This window comes from Miniopterus schreibersii (genome assembly GCF_964146895.1).
Source record: "Miniopterus schreibersii genome assembly, chromosome: 1".
In the NCBI taxonomy this organism is placed as follows: Eukaryota; Metazoa; Chordata; class Mammalia; order Chiroptera; family Miniopteridae; genus Miniopterus; species Miniopterus schreibersii.
Genome location: NC_138101.1, coordinates 201,326,930 through 201,349,213, shown reverse-complemented (window position 1 = coordinate 201,349,213; position 22,284 = coordinate 201,326,930). Strand labels below are relative to the sequence as shown.

Below are 22,284 nucleotides of genomic sequence, written 5' to 3'. Positions count from 1 at the left end.
TTATAACGAGTGATACTGGCTGGTTGAAAAGTTCAGCCGACCTCCGGTTCCTGGAAGGAAACTAACTTGGTGGGAGGTGCTCTCTTTTTCATAGATCACTGGCGTTGACCTGCTCCGATCTTGTTTGGGGCTTTAACGCCTGTGGGGGTTGCCCCTGTCTGTCCTCTCCTGAGGGTTGGCACCCCGGTTCTGCTGGGCCCCCGAGAGTCAGCTGGGGAGAGACCCTGCCTGGCTGTCTGAGCAAGGTTGGTGCCGATTCTCCCTCTCGCCACTGATGTCTCCCTCCCTCTGAAATCAATGAAAGACACATATACACATATATTTTAAATCTTTATTGATTTCAGAGAGAGGAAAGGAGAGGGAGAGAGAAACATCAGTGATGAGAGAGTCACTGATCGCTGCCTCCTGCACGCCCCCGACTGGGCATCGAGCGGGCACCCCGGGCCTGTGCCCCGACCGGGAATCGAACCCCCATCGCCTGGTCCTAGGTTGAGGCTCAGCTGCTGAGCCACACCCGGCCGGGCAAAGACATATTTTTAAAACACACACCCAGAGGATCCCACTTCTCCTTGTCGTTGACTTTCTCCCTCCCAGCCGTCACTGTCACTAAGATCTAACTCCAACATCGGGGCCACCTGATGAGTCCATTTCTGTTTCCCGGGGGGACATTTTTGGTTCTTGTGTCCTGGCGTGACTTATCTATTTCTTCAAATGCTGGGCATTTGGGGTGAAAGCCTGCGGGGGCTCTGGGAGGCGGGCCGCACCCCAGCGGTGCTCGCGGCGCCGGCGCTTTGCCCCGTGGGGCTGAGCGCGTCCCGCCCGCGGGCGCCCTCTCCTGGGCTCCGAGCTGCGAGGCTGCGTTTGGCCCCTCGAGCGGGGTTTGCTTCCGTTTACAGAGCACCTGCGGGTCTCCCCCCGCTGCCCTGCGTGTCCCGCCCACGCCCGGCCTCCCAGAGGCCTGTGTGACCCGCACGGCCACGCCCCCAGCACCCAGCGCGGGTCGCGGGGCGCGGGTCGCGGGGCGCGGGTCGCGGGGCGCGGGTCGCGGGGCGCGGGTCGCGGGGCCACCTGCGCCTCGCCCGCGCTCAGAAGTGGTCCTTGGGTTTTCCCACCTGGCGCAGGCCTCTTCCACTAAGGAGTTAGACACGCGCGCACACCAAACGCCTCCCCTGCGCCCTCCCGGTTTTCCCGTTTCCTCCGCTGCGCGTGGACCCGGAGCCCCCGCAGGGCGCAGGGCTGTGCCCGGAGCCGCCGCCTGGCCCCGCCCCGCCCGCCGGCGCCCCGCCCCCTGCGCGCCCTCCCCCCCTAGGCCCCGCCCCGCCAAGGCCCCGCCCCTCCGCGTCATCTCCCACTCCAATCCCCTCCCCGCCCCCAGGTGGCTCGCGCAGGCGCACTAGGGCCGCGCGCGGAGACCTGGGAGCCGGCGGGGGCGGGGCAGCGGAGGGCGCGGGCCCAACGGCCAACGCGTCCGCGCGGGAACTGGAGAGACAGGCCCCGCCCCCGGTTTGAACCGAAGGCCCCGCCCCCGGACTCAGCCAATCAGCGGGCGGGGCGGCCGGCGCCCGGCGCCCCTTTGTGGGAGCAGAGCGGCCCCGCCCCGGCCCCGCCCTCCCTGGGCGGCTGGCGGCGGCGCGGACGGCGGGCGGCCAGGTGAGCGTCGGGCCGGGGCCCCCGGTTCCTCCGCCTGGCGGGCGCGCGGGCGGCTCTCACCGCCTGGGGAGCTACGGGTCCCGTGGGCGGCGGGGAGACAACGCGGGGGAGGGCGGCCCGGGGTCCTGAGGCGGCGGCCCGGGGGCTGCGGGGCCCGGGAGGCCGGCGGCGGGCGGTGGGCGGCGGGAGGAGGGGGCGCGACCTTGTTGACTTTTGCCCTCCGCCTGCCGGTCGAGTGTCCGGCCGGCACGGGTTGGTCGCCTCCGGGCCGCCGCGCCCGCCAACCGGCTCCGTGCTGGCCCCGGGGCGGCAGCGGCGGCCTGGCCGTCGGCGGGCCCGCGGCCCCTTCGGGTGGAGGCGCTTAGACGGGCCCGCGGGCCGCGGGCGGAGGGCGGCCTCCGCGGGGAGCCCCTCCCCGTCTCCCGCTGACGCGCGGGGTGGGCGCCGGCTCCTCGTCCCCGGGGCCCTCCTGGGCGGCCGGGGCGCCTCGGGCAGACGCCGGTCCCGCCGACGGGCTCAGCCCTGACCGGAGTGCCCCGGGGCCGCCTCCCCGCTGCCCCCCGTCCCCTCCCGCCGCCGCCGGCCCCCGCTCCTCCGCCTCGGTCAGCACGAGCACGGGGCTTCGTCCGGGTCCTGTGAGCGGACCTCGCTTCGGCCGGCCCTCGGACAAGATGGCACCCCTCCCGGCCCGGAGGGCGGCGCGGCCCCCGGCGGTGCCCCGCGCAGGCCCCCCTGCCGCCCGGGTGGTGGCTTTGCGGAGGAATGCTGGGGGTATTTTGCAATGGTTTCCCTGCGCCAGGCTGCAGTGGCCCGACTTCCCTCAGCCATGATGCCACCGCCGTGGTCACGCGCGGGCGCGGCCCTCCCGGGCTTCCCGGTCCAGTGGAGACCGACCGGGCGGGGGAGGGACGGGACAGTGGCGGGCCGCCGGCCGGCGGGAGGACCATCTGCTGTGGGCTCTGGGGACTGGCCCTCGGCGCTGCGTAGCCAGCTTGGGAGGCCGCCCAGCTGCGGCTCGGAAAAGTACCAGGAACTGGCTTCCACGGCCCGAGGCCAGCGTAGCTCCACGTTCTCAAAGGCTCATTGTCCCCAAAATAGGCCTGCCAGGAAGAGCCCCCCAGGTGAGGGTGTGCCGGGGGAGCTGTCGCCCAAGTGGAGGGTTGCCCCGCTGCCTTGCCTCTGCCGGCGGCCGGGGTGCCACACGCGCGGGGTGTGGGGCCCGTTCACGGTTCTTTTAAAACGAGCCAAGAGAAATGCTGAGTTTAATGTCTTACCAACTTCCTACACAGAACTGTGCTGTGTTCAAGCTTTGCCATGTTTTATAACTGAAGTTGGAATTCAGGATGAAGAGTCCGTGATGACCTTTGCAGGTTTTGGCTTGGAAGGAGGGCGGAGAAGTTCTCTCCGCTCCTGTTGGAACACTAACCGAACACTGCCCTCCAGGGCTGCGGGAAAGGGGCCGTTTTGTAAGGCATTAGAGTGCCAGCAGAACGGAGTTTTGCTAAAAGACCCAAGTTCCTTCAGCTCACTATATGTGTGTCCAGGCAAGGAAAGTCGGTGTGTTTCATCCCAGGTAACAGAAGTGCCCGAAATTCACTTTGTAGCAACAGCTTATGAGACCTGTCAGCTCCACAGCGGTGGGGTGCTGGCCCTGTGCCTCGACTTGCACACTACGGGTCCCAAAACCTGACCAGGCTGGCTCATCTCCCTGTTTCTTTCTGATGAAGTATTTATTTCACAGATCTGATTGTGTGACAAAATGAGAGTGTCGAGTTGCCTTAAAAACCCAGGGGTGCCTGGCAGTGGCTGACAGCCATGGTGACAGGTCAGGCCAGAGCCCATCCTGTGCCAGCCCTCCTGCTCACAATCTGGGGATCTGCGTTTGCACCCGGCTCACGCAAGGCTGGCCACACTGTGTGAGATCGATGTGGTGGGCCTGGGTCACCTCTGCAATGGGGGTGCTTTGGGTGGGCCCACACCGTGCCCTCATGGCTCTGCCCCCCATGTGAACTCATTTGGTCATTCCCTCCTTCTCTGTCTGGTCAGCACCTGGTCTGGAGGACACCTAAGAGCAGTGCACCTTGACATGGGAGAGTTTGCAGTGGGATTTGAGCATTTAAATAGGTACACGGCAGGAACTGGCCGGTCTCGGAGAAAATGGAAGTGAGTCACAACGTAACAGTGAGTTGGGCTCTGCAGTCAGGTTGGCCTCCGAGCTTGGGGCCTGTGACCCTGGTTAGAAGGGTTAAGGGCCCTTAGGTGAGGACTTCGCAGAGCGCTGTGCTGGGCCAGGCCCACCCGGGCCTCCTCTTCCCAGCACCTCTCAGGGTCCCTTCAGAATCACACTGCTGACTTTGCCCCAAACACAAGTGTCTGAGGAGGGTGAACCTCACAGGCCTGACCCCTTTACCTGAACATGGCTTGGGGTGACCACGCATGTGCTCGTGGGACTGCATGGACTGCCTTTGAGTAATCTGTGCTGGCACTTTCTTGCTGAGTCACAGAAGTGAATAGTTGCTGAGGGTTTGGAACGTGTGAGGGGTGATTTAGAATGACTGTGAGCACACCTGGTCTGGCGTGCTCCTGAGATTGGAGCTCTGATGCGCGCAGTGGGGCTGTGTCTGAATGGTCTAGACTTAAGTGAATGGGAGGCTCCCCTCGTGTTCTTGTTCTTCTGTCTTGATTACCATCAGGTGTAATTCAGGACAGTGAACTGAACAGACGCCAGCGCGCAGTTCCCTGAATTCTGACAGCGCACACGCTGGGGAGCCCTGTGTTCTCAGCGGGCCCACGTCCGCCTGACCTGGTCTCTGCAGACGCTCTGCTGTTCCACAGCTTCAGTCTGCTAGCCTCTTCCATGGGTCATGAAACGGAGTCCTATGGTACCTACATTTTGCTCTTGCTTTTTTATTTGTCGTGTTTTGGGATTCATCACATTGCACATTGCCTGGATCATGATAGTGGTGGCCTACTTGTGTTCTGTTGTCACATGCAGCACCGTTTACCCATGACATATGGTGGGCTGGTGGAAACGGGCAGTGGGGGGTACCTGCAGTGCTGGGATAATCCTAAAGGGCAGGTCAGTGCAGAGAAGCTGGTGGAGGTAAGTGGTCTGCCTTCCCAGAGAGCAGCCTGATCGAGAACAGGTGCCTGGAACTGCCCCTCCCTTTGTCCTGGGTGATGTTCCAAGGAACCCAGTGCTGGGACTGTCAGTGCAGCCCAAGGTAGAACCCCTGTCACCGTCACCGGGGAGGTGGTGACGGTGTGAGTGCCTTACATGAGGGTCGCTACAATGGTTTGTACGTGGGATAAACACACAACTGTTGGAAGTGATAGTGAACTTGTACCAACAGGGACAATGATAGGCAAGAAGGCAGAGCCTGCAATGAGCTCAACCCCACAGGAAAGAAGGTGCTTAGAGGAAATGCTGGGGAGAGCCCAGAGACAAGGGGTCCCATCTAGACGGGGTTTTCCTGTACTTTCTGAACCTCTTCCCATCAGTCACAGTGAGGGCAGCACTGTGGGAGGTCCCCACTGCCTGCTTGGCAGAGATCAGGGCAGGGGAGAGGGAGGAGGGCTTCCTGGTGTAACAGGGGGCTTGGCATCCATGGGGGCTGGGGAAGCAGGGCGGCCCACGTGACTGCTTGGGGACATTGGCTTTCTCTGGTGGGTCCTAGGCTGGAAGTGAGTCAAGAGCTAGGGAAGCCAGTGGTTATTGAGGGAGCCTCCCTGCTGTTAAGGGAGGTTGTTGGTGTCCAGCTCTTCCTCAAGGTAGAGGCCTGACTTCCTGCAGCCTAGCAGGCGTTCAGTGGGCACTGCGTGCTCAGCGTGCTTCCTGCGCTGTTGGAGTGCAAACCAGGTCTGCCGCCCACTGCCCCTCGTGGCATCCTGACCTCCCGAGACCCTCGCCTCTGCTGGGGGGTGAGGGGGTGATTGTGCTATTCCAGTGGCCTTGGTTTGGACCCTAAATTAAATTAGTCCTCAGGCAGAGTTGGAGTTTTAGATTTTATTGAAAATACTACTAAAAGCCAGAGATGAAGTGACCTGCCACAGAAAAACCCTTGAAACTTAACCTTTTTCTCAACACACGGTGTCTTTTTATAGTTTGACGTAATCTTACATTCTCAGTCTATAGGGTGGGGCAAAAGTAGGTTCACCGTTGTTCGTATAGGAAGTAATACAATAATATGTAGTAATACAAGAATCAACTTTTGCGCACTGACAACTGTAAACCTATTTTTGCCCCACCCTGTACTTGGCAATTTTAAGCTAGTGACTTTTTTTGTTGCTGTTGTTAATCCTCACCTGAGGATATTTTTTCCAGTGATTTTTAGAAAGAGTGGAAGGGGGGAGGAAGGCGGGAGATAGAGAAACATCATGTAAGAAAGAAACATTGATTGGTTGCCTCCTGTACACATCCTGACCAGGGCTGGGAATTGAACCTGTGACCCCTTGGTGTGTGGGCCGCTGCTCGAACCACTGAGCCACACCAGCCAGGGCTGTGTCACTCAGCTTTTAGAATTTTTTATTTCAAAATAATTGATCCACAGGATGTTGCAAAGACATGGGCAAAGGTCACCTCCCCTGGGTGGCCACAGATCTGAATCAGATGGCATGTGTGTGCACACATGTGGCTGTGCGCTCAGCATGTGCATGGCTTGTGGACCCACCACTGCAGTCCTGTGCTGGCCATGCCGCCCTGTCTCCATACCTGTTCAGAATGCCACAGCCATGGGGTTGGTGCGCACCCATCCTCTGAGACTGGCTTTCTCAGGTAGCAGTTCCCTTGAGGTCCTTGCAGGTGCCATGGTTTCACTAGCTACTCCCCCACTGCTGGGGTGGGGGTGGGACGCGGTGTGGGCCCCCAGTACCTCAGGCAGGCTGGGGTGTGGGCTTATTCCCGGTTTGCAGCTGAGTGCAGCTGCTGTGGACATGCTTGTACATGTTTTTGCATAAAGGTTGGTTTTCCTTCCTGGGGATAAATGCCCAAGGCCGCTTAATTTGTTACAGTGTTAAATCCATGGGAGGTGAGGTCTGCATGTTGAAGTTCAGAGGATGGGCACGCTGGGCCTTGAGAAGGGCTCCTGGGGAGGGGGCCACAGCCAGTTCTCTCTTCACTGCAGACCCCCATTCCCAGAGGCTGCCCACCCCACCCTTCCCCCCCCCACCCCCAACACCTTCAGGGAGCCACAGGATTGGTATTTTTTAAAAAGGAAACCCAATAATTTGCATATTAAAGATTCCAACCCTCTTATGAGTAACTTGAATGAATTATTTGAAGTAAAAATGTTTAGCTACTTTACAGAATTGAGAAGAGACTTAGCTCAGCATGGTGTAGCTTTTCTAGAAGGGGTAGCCCTGGGGAGTGGGAGGCGCCACCCCAAGGTGCTCTGCTTGGTAACCCCAACATCAGGTCCTCTGTTTCTGCTTTTCAGAGCAGAGCAAGGACTCGTGGCCAGCGGTCCCGCCCTGAGCATGCAGGAACTGCAGCCACTCCACCTGGGAGCTGGGGTAGCCTAGGGGTCCAGGGAGGGCCTGCCCGGCTCACCCCCTCTGCCCACCTCTCCCAGGGCCCTGGGGCAGTGTCAGAGGGGCTCAGTCTCTGAAACCACTAACGGTGTCTTCCTCGTTTCTGCAGGACACGATGTTTGCCCGAGGGTTAAAGAGAAAGTGCCCGGACTGCGATGAGGACGCGGAGGGCGTCCCCGCTGCGCCCTCCTACAGCCTGCAGCGGCAGTCGCTCCTGGACATGTCCCTGGTCAAGCTGCAGCTGTGCCACATGCTGGTTGAGCCCAATCTCTGCCGCTCGGTCCTCATAGCCAACACGGTCCGGCAGATTCAAGAGGAGATGACCCAGGATGGGATGTGGCGGGTGCCGGCACCCCAGACTGCGGGGCGGGGGCCGCTGGACCGCCTCGTCTCCACCGAGATCCTCTGTCGCACCACGTGGGAGCAGCCCGGGGAGCACCCTGCTCTCGACTCCGCCGGTGGCCCCACTCCAGACCTGGGCTCGGAACTGTCTGTGGCTCCGGGTGCGCAGGCCCCGCGGAGCGCGCAGAGCTGCATGTGGGAAGCGGACAGCCCCCGGGAAAACAAAGGGAGCTTTCAGAAGTCGCTGGATCAGATATTTGAAACACTGGAGAGTAAAGCCCCCAGCTCGGTGGAAGGGCTGTTTGCGGACGTGGACAGCCCCTACTACGACCTGGACGCCATGCTGACGGGAATGGTGGGCGGCAAGTCGGTTCCGGGGGACGGGTTTGAGACCTTGGCTTCCGGGGGCGCCCCGCCCCCCAGCGCCAGCTGCAAGCGGGACCTGGGCGAGCTGGATCACGTGGTGGAGATCTTGGTCGAGACCTGAGGCTGCCCTGCCCTTGATTGTCAGGCCACAGACACCCCCAGAGCACCAACCTACCACGGAGTCAGCCCTGCTTTGTCGTGATTACAAGGAAGTCCCGGACCAGGGCCCAGTCTGCCCGCTGCTCTCCCCCCTCCCCCAGGGGCTGGACAGTTTCCTGCAGGTTGGTCACCCTGGACCTGCCTCAGGTGCCACCAGCCCCGGGCCTTCCTCCACTCTGAGTCCCAACACAGCTCCGTGGAGGACACGGCTGCCAGCTGCATCAGCCTCGTTTAACTTCAAATAGGTGAATTTTTAAAAATTAAGTTTTATGTGTTTTGGGCAATATTTTGGCTTAAGATATATTTTGTAAACTTTTTGTACTTTTATCTCTTTAGATTTTTTCAGCTATTTTCTTAAAAGTATATTTTTTCTATAAACATCCTCTGCTGCTAATTAGAAACTTTTATAACCTCACACTTGCAGTTGGTGTGTTTAATTTTTTAAGGTTTGTTCTTTCTTACGAGTGTCACTCCCCAAGTCAGCAGCAGTGCACACATGCCTTGACTTCTCACTATAAACTTATGTGGAACTGTCTCCATGTGCTGTCACGGTTAGAAGCCACTGAAGGGTGACCCTTTTGTTCTGGAGTCGTGACCAGGTCTGCTGAGGGGGCCTGGCCGACCTTCAATATTCGTTAGGATAAGTGTAGATTCTGTTCTTTGTTAGAATAAGTGTAGATTTTGTAGGGTTTAATTTATGGCTATTTATGTATAAATGTCATTGGGGCGAAGGTCAGGTACCTTTCTGGCCCTAGTGGATCTTCAGACACCTAAGGAGTTTCTGGTGGCCCCTGAGGGCCTGGATCTGGGCCCCACGTGCCTCTAAATGGCCTGGCTGTGGGGCCCTGGTGTGGAGTTGTGTGCTCAGATCTGCCCACGCCTGCTCTAGTAAATGTGCTGGGACCAACTGTTAAGGTTAAATTTAAGTCTGCAATTAAAAGAAATGTGGACATGTGTCATTTGTGGCCCCTGATCTAAGGGTAATTGACGGTGGGGTTGGGGTTACGCCTGCCCGGTGTCCCTGCGTGGGGGTTACGCCTGCCCGGTGTCCCTGCGTGGACATCCACCACCCACATTGCAGCCTTTTCTCTGGCTTACAAGGGAGCCTGCTCTCCCCACATGGTTCCTGCTTATGCTTCTCTCCCTTCCCTGCCCTTTGCCACAAAGGTTTGTTTCTTTTGGGCACATGATGGTTCTTCAATGTCCTGGATGTGCACCTCACTTTATTAAAATTGTTCCACCAGACAGGGAGAGTGCTGGTTTTCCACTATGTCACTCCTTGATGGGTCTTTTTCCTGGTCCAGTTCAGGCGCCTGGTGGAGATGGGGAAGGAATTGCACCTGGATATGTTAGGTGGGCAGTGGGACCCTGGGGCCTGAGGAAGAGAGGCATCCCTGGAGTTGTCCCTGGGAGGAGCCAGTCACAGGCTGGATGTTGGTCCTGGCAGGGGCCGGGAAGTGACTACAGGGGACAGCAGGGTGGGGTGGCCCTCAGCCACCATGATTGCTCCCTTCAGGTTTTGAAATGTTTCCTTCTGGTGGAAAGTAGTTTAAAGTGGATGTGTCTTAGAAGCAATAAACTTAAATCAGTAATTTGTGTCTTACAGCATTTCTGTCTTTTAAAATTATTTGTTCAGTTTTGAAGTAGCTACAGGGTCTATTTTGCCAGCCTTCTGGATATAAAATATCCAGAAAATGAACAGGGAGGGCCAGGCAGGCCTGTGGGTTCTGGCTTGGACCCTGGGGTCCCCACTCAGCTGACACCGTTGAGCTCCCAGATGCTTCTCTGCCCTGGCAGCAGCCTCACCCTCCTGTTGCTCTTCTCTCAAAAGCCCCCTCTGCAAGGAGATTGGCCCGACGTCAGGACACACTCAGCCATATTTGGCTCTGTCTGGATGGGAGTGAGGGGGTTGCCATGGCTCCTGGCTTGGGGACCGGGTGGGTGGGTGGTGGTACCATTCACTGAAAGAGGCGCTTGGAGGGGCAGAGCTGGGGGGTGGGGAGTTGAGTTTTGGACAATGGGGATGTGGCTTATAGTGAGGAGGCAGGGAGGCACTGTGGGAACAGGTAAAGTGACAGCATCCCCATCCCAGTTTGAGTCTGGGAGGGAGGCAAGACTCGGCAGGGCCCCTGGAGTCTCCAAGGTGTTGAGGAACAGCATGGTAGAAAAGCAGCTCCCAGACTCGCCTCTGACTAGAATGAGAATGAATGCACATTTCCCAGGTGTGCAGCACCAGAACATCGGAGCTACCCCTTAACATAGGGCCCCAAACCACATGCACCTGATGGGGTGGCCTGGGGCCCCAAAGTGGCAGGTGAAACCTGCCCATCACTGTAGTCCCTGCTAAGCCACCCTTTGGGTCTGGCACCTGGGTAAAAGGTGCTAGCATCTAAGGCTGGCCCCCAACTGTGGTCTCCTGGCCTCTGGTTTGGCCTTGGTGGGACAGTGATGGCTGGGGTCCCTCCACATGGGTGCTGGGTGCCCTGCAGTCTCAGAGCGCCAGCCTCCTGAGGAGTGGGGAGAAGGCTGTGGCAGGATTTCTGGAACCAGTCCCCAAAGAGCAGGTGAATCAGCAAGAACACGGCTTATCCAGGCAATTTTATTTAATAAAATTTTATAAAATTTTATTGCTGGCTCTGTCAGAGGGGGGTTTCTTCAGCTGATAACTAGGGGAAGTTTGCCCTCTGGGTGCAAGAGGCTGCTGGGTGGGGACCCAGGGGTGCCCCGGGCAGTGCAGGCAGGCAGGCCTGGGGTTCCTCAGAGGGCACCCCCAGGGGCCAGCAGCACCTACTCAGGGCAGAGGGCTCTGGCGCCACCTTGTTTGTGTCAGGCTAGGGGCAACTCCTGGGATCCCTGATGCCTCTTGGTGAGGACTGGCTCTGCCAAAGGACCCTCCATCTAAACTGATCCAGTGGGCGCAGGACTGGTTTACCCAAAGGACCCTGGGACACTGACCTGGGATTTGGGAAACCCCCCCAAAACAGCTCTGGTATCTGCTACCAATAAGGAAACATAAACTCCTCATGGAGATACATAGTGCACCTGCCTCAGCAAATGCCACCGTGAAACTGTCATTCTCCGGCCACGCAGACTGAACACCCTCTTCCTCTGTGGCGCTGGGACGTGCTGCCTGTTCCTGCGGGAGGCAGGCTGTATGTGATCAGGTGCCCCTGCCTGCCGCCCGGGGTTCCTGAGAGCTGACAGGCCGCCGTGAGGCTGGGGCACACGCGACAGGAAGTGCCGCAGCCCGGCCACCCGCCTCCCCTGCCAGCTTGTGCTCCCCCCGGCATCTCTCCTGCGGTGCCTGAACCTCACCCAGAGGCGCCAGGACACAGCTTGTGACATCTCCCAGGGCAGACGGGACCCCAGCTGGAGGTATGTTGGGCCTCGTCCCAAGTGACTCTGTGACCTGGCCTGTGGTCCCAGGACAGCATTGGGCAGGGTCTGGCCTCCATGGAGGACACCACCACCCTCCTGCTCTCGCCCTGCAGCATCCACCTGACAGCCACATGGACATGTGTCTCGCTGCTTTAAAGTGGCCTCTGCCCTGCACCTACCTCCTGCCCTGGGGTGTTTTCCTAGAGCATATGGACCCAGCCTGCTGGGCACCCTACAGAGGGCCCTTTCCTCCATGCCCCGCGGCACCTGTCACCTGCCTGCTGGGTAGCACCAGTTCACACCCGGCTTGCTCCTGCTGAGCCCCCTGTGTGCATCTGGCCCCACCCTTGCTGTCCCCTTCCCGCCTTCCCAGTCGAGATCAAGTCTTCATACCTACCCTCCCCAACAGGGCACTGTCCACACCCACCATCAAAGCAGACCCTCTGGTGGACCCACCACCACCTGCCACTCCCACCTCAGGGAGGAGGGTGTACAGAGCTCTGGGGTCCCGGGCAACACATGCTCCTGGAAGGGAGAATGGCCCAGCCATGGTGCTCCTCCTTAATACCTGCGTCGGGGCAGCTGGGAGACCCCTAACCAGCGGACTTCTCTAAGAAGTCCCTCTCCTGCCCATCCTTTCTGCCTTGAGCCCACCACCACCCCCTGACAGGTGATACTACAGCTGCGGCAGGAACTTCAGACGGTGGAGAAAACTGGTGAGCAGGGCATGTAGCCCTGTCCTGCTTTCCCTGCAGCCCTCCCCACGGGTTTGCGGGTGACAGGCTGTGCCACGGGTGGGAATGCTCCATGTCTGCCTTGGATGATGGAAACATGCATTTTAATAAACGAAAGAGTGACTGACTCAAACGTGGAGACAGGCAGCCAGCGAGTTGTCTGCGGCTCACCTTAGTCTGGATCAGGGCTCCACGCACCCCAACTTCTTCAGGCTCTTTGAGCTCGGAACCTTCCGAAACATGACCCTGGTTCCTGCAAAGGTTCTGAGGACGCAAAGCACCGTCAGCAGGGGAGGAAAGGGTCCTTTCCGCTCCAGTCCTCTGCCCTGCCCTCCTGCACTGCAGGGAAAGGGCAGTTTGCTCTGGACTCAGAGGACCCTGGGCTGTCATCGCCTCACGCTGCCCTCTCCCTGCTGGACTGTGTGACCCCTGTACCTCACCACCTCCAGGCCAGAGCCATCCCACCTCAGCATCCTGGTCAGGCCGCTTCCCCCTCCCTCCTCCTGTCCTGTTTTCCTGGCACCAAGACACAGCCAGGGGCCTCTCTGACTCCTCCTAGCCCAGTGTTGCCCCTCAGCCAATGTAGCAACCATTCCAGGCCCCGCCTTCACCAGGCCGCCTGCCCCTTTTGTATTTTCCATGTAAGGGAATTTCTGTGATACTTAAACATGGAGAAAGGCCTTTGCCCAGTCAATTGCTGAAGGCCAGCCCTCGGCAGTCTGCATGAGCCAGATTGCTGTCACCTGGGTCTCCTCACCCTCCTCAGCTCCTCGTCCTGGCCCCTTGGCATCACTTCAGCCAGCCACCTCCTTCACCAGCACCCAGGGTAGGTGCCCACAGCCACTGCCAGCACCCCTCTGCACTCCCTGCCCACCTGGCCTTGATGCCCACCCTTCTGACAGAGCAGCGGCTTCACCCCTGGGGAGGCTCAGTCTTCCAAGTCCCGGGGCAGGTGTGCCCTTGCAGACCAGCTCACTGTTTCCCGGGCAGATGGCTCTCCGAGGCAGGCCGTTGGCCACAGGGTGGCTGGCACCGTCACTGTGAAGTCCATGCACCCCAAGGCTCCATCTCCACCCAGATTACCTCACCTGAGCAGCACTGACCCCGAGAACTAGGAGGAAGGTTTCCTGGCTGCAGGACCCGCTCCAGAGGCATCGGGAAGTGGACGTGCTGTCTGCATTCTGAAGAGCTCTCCAGAATTTTCTAGATTCAGAGCCGGAAGGGATGCACGAATTAAAAGGCAACCTAGAAAGCCTTCTGAACAGCAGCAGTGCAGGGCACCTGACCTTTCAGAATCCTGCCAACAGCCTTCCCTTTTGGGAGGGGCCCACTGCCCCATGGACGTTGTCTGCTTGCTCTAACAGCATCTACTCTCCTGCAGACCCCAGCACTTCATCTTCCTCCAGCTCTGTTCTTTCCACAGAGCAGCATGTCCCTGGCACCAAATGACTCATTTTCATAACCGAGTGTCCTCTCCAAGGGGAGGAAGCACCGTGCAGCCAGGTATTTCCCTGGTCTTGTTCCCTGACGGTCTCAGACGCCCAGGCCCATGCTGGTGCCACAAAGATCGCACAAATGAGAGCAGAACAAATGCTTACTGGAGAGCGAGTGAATGTCTAGGTGCCATCCATTGCCGCCAGGCCACCCCTGGAGGGGAAGGGAAGGCACACAACCACAGGAGGGGACAGAGCGCTAAATGCCAGAATCATTTCCCAGCTGCCTACCCACAGGGTTCGGGATTTCCCCTCGGTAACTGGCCCGGGACCGCAGCCTTGCAGGCAGCAGGAGGAACACAGGCAGGCTGTCCCTGGGGGCCGAGAATGTCCCTCCAGGGCACTGGGGTGTTTTCTCTGTCAGAGGATCACTTGGCCAAGTCCCCCAGGAGGCCCCTGTGCCCTCTGCCCAGGCCCCCTAGTCCCACCCACACCCCCAGCACTCCCACTGAGACCTGAGGAGCTGGCACCACCACCACCGGGCCCACTTTGCTTCAAGTGAGCTTGAGGGGGAGCTGGGGAGAGGCTAAATATGGCTCCAAAAAGAGGGGCTGGGGCTTGGACACCAACCCCGTGCCACCTGGCCCTCTGCTGAGTTCTCGGGAGAGACCATGCACTTCAAAGCTAGAAACAAAATGCCCCGTGGGTCTGTTTTGTCAACCCAAAGTATAAACGGGGAGTTGCTGTAAAAACATTAGTCTCAAAGTCAGTTCATGGCTACCATTTATGCCCAGATCCGCAGCCTGGCGCTCCTTCACCGCCCATCTCTAGGAAGTGGTCTAAGGCAGAGACATCTTCAGTCGCCTGCTGGGCTGGTACTTCTTGAAAAGCAAACCTAAAAATATTCTCATAGCTGAGAATGGGCTGAAAAATAAAAGAAAAACATACCAAGCTCAGGAGAAATACACGTGGGACGTCATCCTGTCCCACACACATCATTCCTGTACAAGTGAAATTTGTGAATGATTGTACGTCACCACTGCTATCACATGACGCGATCATCCCTAAAAATCACGGAGCTATGCAAAATCGCTGATGAAAACCAGTGTATGGGAAAAGGGGGACTAGGGTCAGTGACGCGGGGAAAAAAAGACAGGCTCCCATGTTACATGTTAGCCCCGTCTCCCGCGTGTTAACTGGCTGTGAAATCCACCCGCACAACCAGCGGGGCACTTCTCGCAAAGGACCTGAGGTCTGCAGGCCCCGACGGCGCGAGGTGGGGGCGGGCGTAGGAAACCGCAAGGCTGGGGGACTGGGAGAACGCGGTGTACGCACCCCCGCGCCGTGCACGCATCCCTGGTGGGTGCACGCACCCCCGCTCAGTGTAGCATCCCCGCTGGATGTACGCATCCCCGCGGCGTGCACGCACCCCCGCGCCGTGCACGCATCCCTGCCGGTGCACGCACCCCGCTCAGTGTAGCATCCCCGCTGGATGTATGCACCCCCGCGCCGTGCACGCATCCCTGCCCGGTGCACGCACCCCCGCGCCGTGCACGCATCCCGCTCAGTGTAGCATCCCCGCGCCCCGCACTGCGGGAGCCGCGTCCCGCCTTCCCCGGGTCCTGTTTTCAAAACCAGCGTGAGCGCCGCGCTGACGGGAAAGGGAGCTCGTCAGAGGCCCGGGAACCCGCCTGGTTCAGAAAACAGGCCGTCGGGCCCCAGAACCGGCCACGCCTCTCCCCTGGGGGCTCCCTTTGACTTCCGCGCTTACGGCGATTGGGGAGAGACGGCGGAGAAAGAGGGGCAGAGGCAGCGGCGACGCGGGTGGGACCACGTGGGCGGTCGGGTCCCACGGGGGGCGAGGGGTGGGAGCCTCGGCCCGGCCCGCGCCCCGTCGCTGTGCACACGCTGAAGGGCTCTTGCCGAGTCCTCAGGCGCCCTGACCCGGGGCCAGGGCCGCACAGCCCGGTAGGTGGGAGTGGGGCGGGGGCAGAGGCGACGTGGCCAGAGCCAGGAGGGGTGGGCGCCCCATTTCCCCCGGCTCCGCGCGGCAGGGGGCAGAGGCGGCGCGCAGCAGACCCGCCCCGGCCGGCCCACCGCGGCCCGAGACCTGCGGCCTCCGGGCGAATAAAACGCTCCCCGCGCTCCTTGGAAACACCTCTGAAGCAAAGACGAGGCTGGCGCCCGCCGCCCAGGGTCCACCTGCTGGGAGCCAGGCTCCCGGGCAGAAGCGGCTCCCGGCGGCTCGGGCGCTGCGGGCCTCCCCGGAGCCCAGAGGGCTGAGCGAGCTGCTCGCACTTGGCCGAAGGTTCCCCGAAGCCTTCGAACTCGCCCCAGGCGCCAATGTGCGCCCCGGGGCCCAGGCCACCAGCGATGCCGGCGGAGAAACGCTCCCTGCGCCCGGGGGTGCGGGCCTCCCCGTGCGGCGGGGGCGGCGGGCAGCGGGTCCGCGCGCACCGCCCGCGGGCGCTACTCTGCCTCCCGGGGGCGTCGCTCGCACCGCCGTCCGCGGAAGCCCGGTGGAGGGAGACCCCCCCTGCGTCCTGTCTGAGGTCACTCGGAGATCCACTGAGAGGGGGCATCTGGCCAGGCGCTCGCCGCGGCGCCACGGGCCTTGCCTGTGGGCGTCTCCAGCCCGCACCGAGGGCGGGACGCTCGGGAGACGCGCGCACGGCCGCGCCCGGACGGCCCAGGGCTGCGCCCGCCACCCCGTAGCTGCTGGTGGCTTCCCGGGAGTGCGGACGGCCGCGCGTGGGTCCAGTGTCGCTGCGGAACGGACCCAGGCCACGTACGCAGCCTGGCCACCCAGGGAAAGTGGCGGGGCTCCTGCCCGGGGCTCCTCCGCGCACAGGGGCGGGTCCTAGAGACAACCAGGTGCCGAGGGGGCGGCCCGAGCCCGGGGGGGAGGGGCGGCGGTCAGGGGCCAGCGAGGCCCAGTCCGGCCGGAGCAGGGGAGAGTCCGGGCTCCCAGGGAGGACGCAGCGCAGTCCCCGAGGGGGCGGTCGGGGCTCCGGGGGGTCCCTAACGGGGCGGCCACCGAGACCCCCGCGGGGCCCGGCCTGTGGCTCCGGAGGGGCGAGCTCGGGCGCGCACGGGTCCCGGGACCCGCCTCCGGCCGGCACCCACCGAGGCCACGTCGCCCCTGGGCCCGCGAGCGCCGCCCGCCGCTCCCAGGCCCCGGGTCCAGCGCGCACTGGTTGCCCGGCAACGACGCGCACCAGCCGCGCTTCCGGCGTCGCCACGGGGACGTCACGCTCCGGCGCCGCGCGGGGCGTGGCCGCGTTAGGCCCCGCCCCCTGCGGCGCTCGGCAGCTCCGCGCCTCGCAGACGCCGCTCCCGCTGCTGCAGCGAGCCCTGCGGCCGCCGCCCCGCGCGCTGCACGCGGCCGGGCCCTGCGGTGCCTCCTCCGCAGGCTCCGGGGACGGCGGCCGCCTGCCTGGCCCCCTCTCCGAGCCCGGCCCGGTCCTTCCCGACGTGCGGCGCGGAAGGGGCTCCGTCCCGCCTCCCGAGCCCGCGTAGAGCCCCGTTCGGCCGGGTCAGCAGCCCCGCCCGCCGCCATCCCCGGGCGGGGGCACCGCGGGCAGCCTCGCCCTCCCGCGCCGCGCAGGCTCTTCCCCCGGGTCGGCCGCGGCGAGCGAGCCCCGCTCCGCCTGCCCGGGCGCCAGCCCCGTGCGCACCCGCTGCAGCCCACCTGCCCGCTCACGGGTCCCGCCCTCTGGCCTCTCGAGCTCTTCCCGGGCCCGTCCCGTGTGCACGAATCGCCCTCTCCCCCTGGTCCTTCTCAGCCAAGCTACTGAAAGTACGACTTTAAAAAATGACCAGATGAGATCATGCGCTGACCCGGGGACCGCAGCCTCCTGCCAGCTCCCTGCTTCCCGGGCTCAGCAGCCAGCCCCGCAGCGCGTGAGCAGCGCGGTCAGCCCGCCCGGCAGGGGGCAGCCCCGGGGCGGCCCTGCAGGGGCGACCGCAGCTGGCGCGCTCCTGCCTCGATGTCACCCGCGGGCAGCCTCGGCCCCAGGTGGTCCTGCTGTCCACCCGCCGTCCTTGCTGCCTTCTCAGCCCAGGGAGCAGGAGCTGGTGGGAGGAGTGCTGTCCTCCTGTGCAGGGCAGCTGAGGCCCAGGCCCAAAGGCCTGAGTGACAAGTGTCGCCAGCGCCAGAGCCGCTCTTCTGAAGTTCCCCACTCCCTGTCTGGACCTCGGGGGAGGGGGAGGACAGCACTGAGGCCCTCAGGGTGCAGGGTGAAATGACCCAGGCACACGCATTACCTGGTGTCCTAGACAAGTCCACGTCCTGACCCCCAGAACCCGTGAATATGGGACCTTACAAGGTAAAAGGAATTTCACAGACATTATTAAGGCTCTTGAGATGGGAGGTGGTCCTGGGCTATGCTGTTGAGCCCAGTGTGGCCACGGGGGTCCTTACCAGACGGAGATGGGGGTGGAAGAGTGTGTAAGGGGGCTAGATGGTGATGGAAGGAGGCTTGACTTGGGGTGGTGAACACACAATACAATATACAGATGATGTTTTATAGAATTGTACGCCTGAAACCTATATAATTTTACTAACCAATGTCACCCCAATAAATGCAATAAAAAAATAAATTTTAAAAAATTAAAATTTTTTTAAAGAGGGAGGCAGGGGGGTCAGAGTCTGAGAGAGGATGGGAGGACGGAAGCAGAGGTTGGAGTGATGCGGAGCAAGGAGCCAGGGAATGCAGGCGGCCTCGAGAAGCTGAAAAAAGCAAAGAATGGATCTCCCCTGAAACCCTCAGAAGGAACACAGCCCCCCAACCCCATACACACCCCTGGGACTGTAAAAGAATGAATGCATGTGGGGCTAAACCACTGTGTGTGTGGTTATTTGTCACAGGGGCCACAGGACACTCATACACCTGGTGACCCCACTGAGGAAGTGCTCCGTGGGTGAGTCAGGACTCGGAGGTGGCAGCAGAGGTGATCCCGACATTCGGTGCTCAGCCCTGGCTGAAGGAGAGGGGTGAGGGCCGCCCAGGTAGCTGATAGGTGGCCCCTGGCTCCTCAGGTCAGCATCATGACATGGGATATCCACGTGGGTGGGCAGGGCAGGCAGCTGTTCAAGGTTAAATGGCTCCATCAGCTCGGGGAGAACTGGCTAGAGGGGTAGGTCCCCATTAAAGTGGGGGTACAGGACATAAGCCACAACTCCCCAAGAGGCCATGAAGGGGGTGGGTGCAGTGTGGTCAGGAGAAAGAGCCCATGTGGCCCTCCCAGGCCCTTCTCAGAAAGGACATCTCAGTCCATCCCAGAGCCCCAGCACTGCTAAATAGGGTGGGGGGCAGCTGTGGAGGTCCAGATGCCCCAACCACCCCATTGTGCCCCTCTGGCTGGGCTGGGCTAGGGCAGGGACAATGGCAAGAGCTATTTTTGCTTATGCTGCTGCGGCTGCCTCAAAGAAACATCAATCATTGATGCTGTGGGCGTCCCTGCTGCCTGGAGAGGCGGAGAACCCGGTCAGGGTGGGTGGGGGCTCTGCCCAGGAGCCAGGGCCTGCAGAGGCTGCAGAGGCTGGCAGCCCCAGCTCCTCACCCTGGCTCCAACTGTGCTCTGCATCCCAGTCCTGGTACCCATGTACCCAACCTTGGGAGGCTGCAGGCAAGCCTGGGACCCCTGACCATCAGGCCGAGGCCAGGGCTGGCTGTGGTCCCCAGTGTCCCTGGCCTGGTGGTCCTGGGGAGGAGGTTGAGCCTGTGTCAATTGGAGAGAGCACTACAGAACCACCACAGCCCCCACCTCATGGGGTGGTACCCAGGGGTGGTGTGGGGCCATGTGTGTGCCAGGGTGCGAGTTGGGCCCTTGTCTCTGTGCCTTGGGGGGACAGCAATTCCTGAGCCATGCCCAGATGCTGTGGCCTTCTGAAGTAGGGCATCTATCCCCAGAGGGGGACATCAGGACAGGGCTGGTGCTATGTGTGATGACAACGGCTCTTGGCAGCAACAGACTTCTGCGGCAGGCACATGGCCAGGCTTCGGCTGGGGCTTGGGACAGGCAGGGGAGCCACAGATGAGCTTCCTAGGTCCCACCTGGGCAGCTTTTTCCCTGTCAGGCCCTGTGATCCTGGGACCGGGCTGGGGCTTCCAGGGCCCTGCAGGTGGGAGGAGGGGTGGGATGGGAAGAGGGGTCCAGCAGGTGCAGGCAGGGCCCTGTCTGGCTGGCCTGGGGGCAAGGGCCGACTTCTGGGCAGTCTCCCTCTGCACACTGTGGGGTACACTGCTTGAGGGGCCAGGGCCTCCTGGAGATAAAATGGGGCCCACATGGCCCCAGGGGGTACATGGGGTACTGGGGGTGAGCACAGCAGGTGATGCAAGCCTCCCTCAGAGCAGGCAGGAGAGGGGAAGGGGCAGGCCCTGGGGTGGGAGTCCCTGCTCACACCATCCTGAATCTGGGGCCAGTGTTGAGTTAACCCCCCAGCTACAGAGCAAGCAAGGCCCCAGCAGGACGGTGTAAACCCCCCAGCCCTCTCCAAGGCCACAGGCAGAAGTAGCCCCAGAAAAGGTCCCTGCCCCAGCCTCCCCCAGGCCCTGGTGAGCCAGGGGTCCCAGGGGCCACTCAACTGCACAGGGGCTGTCTGTAAGGGGGGCCAGCAGTGTGTGGCTCAGTGGCCACGTGAGACCCTCCTCTTTGCTTAGTCTGGGTAGCCCCCAGCCTCCCCAACCAGGGTCTATTCCCCCTCCTCTCCACAGAGCTGATGGGAGCCATCGTAGCCCCGTGTGCATTATGCCGGACAATCAGGATATGTCACTTTGTCACATGGAGTGAGCTCACTTCATTTGGATAGGCACCCAGGGTCCCCACAACTTTGCCAAGGTCACATGCCCAATGGGGACACAGAGCTGTGCCCTAAGGTCTCATAAGACTGCCCCATGTTTCCAGGCACCCACAGCCAGACGAGCCGACTGAGACCCTGAAAGACCTGCGCAGACGCTGGACTTGACTGGCAGCCGGGCAGAGCAAAGCAGGTCTCCAGGGAGAGAGGTGGAAGTGGGGTCTCTGGCCCAGGGCATGCTACCCAGCTTGAGAGAAGACACCAGGGCAGGAGGGGTGAGACCCAAGCCCATGTCCCCACCTGAAGGACAGGGCTATGTCCCATCACACCATGGGCTTGAGACACGGAAGGCTGCCAGGGCCTCTTCCCAGCAGTGATGTGAGTGCCTGTCTGACCTGCTGCTGGAAGGCTGCCCGGCTGCAGCCCGGCTAACGGGAACTGCGAGCATGAGTCATCCAGCAGCAGGCTCACCTGGGCCCTCCGGGCACGTCCATCCCAGTGAGCCCAGGATGCTGTGTACTGTGTGTGTGTACCTGTCTGTCCTGCTGTGCGTGCCCTAGCAGGTGGGCGGGAGTGGGTGCAGGTGTGTGAGAGTGTGCCTGTCTCTGAGGGCATGGGGACATGTCCACATAGGTCAGCGTCTGTGTATCCGGGTGAGTGTGTGCGTCTGTGTGTCTCTGTGTTTCAAGTCTGCGTGTCTGAGTGGGCCTCTTGTTGCAGCCTGACCTGCAGGTAAAGGGGTGTGTGTGTGCGTGTGTACGCCTGTGTCCATGTGTCCATTTGTCCATTCCTGCACCATTCCCGGGCAGCCCCCAGGAATGGTCCTCCTTGGTGGCCGTGCTCTCCTGGGTCTTTTGTGGCCCAGGCTCTCCAGCCCCAGCGCCAGCAGGACTTGTATCTCCAAGGTGCCCTACACCAGCCTGAGCCTCAGCTAACCCCCTACTTTCAGGGAAACAGCTCTCCTGGGCCTCTTCACTCCCCACCCACCTCGAGGTGCCTCCCTCTGCACAGCACCCGTGGCTCCCAACTGCCCTGCTCCCCTCCCACCGGCTCCCCTCTGCCGGAGCACCCGCCCAGCCCCCGTCCCCTCGGTGGTCTCCTGGCCTCCAGCAGTCGCCCGGGCACACTCCCAGCCCCCACTGCGCCGGGTGCCCCGGGCCGTTCCGCGGCGGCCCAGCGGTCTGGCGCCCCGTCCTCTGCACACGCTGCTCCTGCCTCGGTTCCGCTCTCGGGGTCGCAGCTTAGACCGTCTGCCCTTAGCCCGGGCCTTCTGGGCCCCGCGGCTGCACCGCGCCCCCAGGCCGGCCCCTGGGCAGGGGCGCACCGCGTCCCAGCCTCCTTCCCTACTGCCCCCCAGGGCGCCCCGCACCCAGCCTGGGCTGGACCCTAAGGCGGCGGGGGGGAGTCCTGGAGCCTCAGCGCGGCTCCTGGAGACACGCCCGCCCCGCGGGGCGCACAGTCCGCGCTCAGGGCGCAGAAAGGGGGGCGTGCGGCGGGGCGGGGCAGAGCCGAGGGCCCGCGGCGCCCGGGGCGGGGCCGGCTGGAGGCGGGGCCGGGGCGGGGCCTCCATGGTGGGCGGGGCCTGGGCGGTGGGGCGGGGCCTGGGCGGCAGGGGCGGGGCCTGTAGCGCCGCAGCCAATGGGCTGAAGGAGGCGGGCGGCGCGGGCGCGTTCGCTCGCGGTGGCTGGGCGCGGGCGGGCGGGGCGGGGCGGGGCGGGGTCCCGGCGGCGCGGGGTCGCGGGGCGCGGGCTCGGCCCGCAGTCCGAGTCCGGCCGTCGGCGGCCGCGCGGGGCTGCAGAGGCTGAGCGCGGAGCCCGCCGCGCCCGGGCCGCCGCGCCCGGAGCACCAGCGACTGGACGCGACGGGCCGCCGCGCGTCCGCACCGCCGCCG

At 62.1% G+C, this 22,284-nt stretch overlaps 2 protein-coding genes across 6 annotated transcripts; one reads left to right on the top strand and one right to left on the bottom strand.

Moving 5' to 3' along the window:
* Positions 1–1,592: 1,592 nt before the first annotated feature.
* On the top strand, positions 1,593–9,005 carry CDCA4 (cell division cycle associated 4). 5 transcript variants are annotated; one of them, XM_081158714.1, is made up of 4 exons: positions 1,615–1,650; positions 4,344–4,532; positions 7,086–7,161; positions 7,289–9,005. In XM_081158714.1, exons 3-4 carry the CDS (start codon positions 7,126–7,128, stop codon positions 8,006–8,008), a joined length of 756 nt encoding a protein of 251 aa, XP_081014840.1. In that variant the 5' UTR covers positions 1,615–1,650; positions 4,344–4,532; positions 7,086–7,125; the 3' UTR covers positions 8,009–9,005. The 5 variants fall into 5 exon arrangements, with proteins under 5 accessions (XP_081014843.1, XP_081014840.1, XP_081014842.1 ...); XM_081158716.1 differs by lacking the exon at positions 7,086–7,161 and having other exon boundaries at positions 1,619–1,650; XM_081158717.1 differs by lacking the exons at positions 4,344–4,532; positions 7,086–7,161 and having other exon boundaries at positions 1,593–1,650.
* A 2,112-nt stretch (positions 9,006–11,117) lies between these two features.
* Positions 11,118–16,173, bottom strand: CLBA1 (clathrin binding box of aftiphilin containing 1; the record flags this gene model as incomplete). Its single annotated transcript, XM_081127691.1, is given in 5 exon segments — positions 11,118–11,243; positions 12,330–12,411; positions 14,373–14,515; positions 15,689–15,873; positions 15,876–16,173. Coding segments are annotated over 5 exon segments (834 nt in total).
* Positions 16,174–22,284: the final 6,111 nt, after the last annotated feature.

Excerpts from the sequence above, each read along its gene's own strand:
- CDCA4 (XM_081158714.1), top strand. The coding sequence starts at position 7,126 with ATGCAGGAACTGCAGCCACTCCACCTGGGAGCTGGG. Across the intron at positions 7,162-7,288 it reads CACTCCACCTGGGAGCTGGG|GACACGATGTTTGCCCGAGG; the intron begins GTAGCCTAGGGG and ends TCGTTTCTGCAG.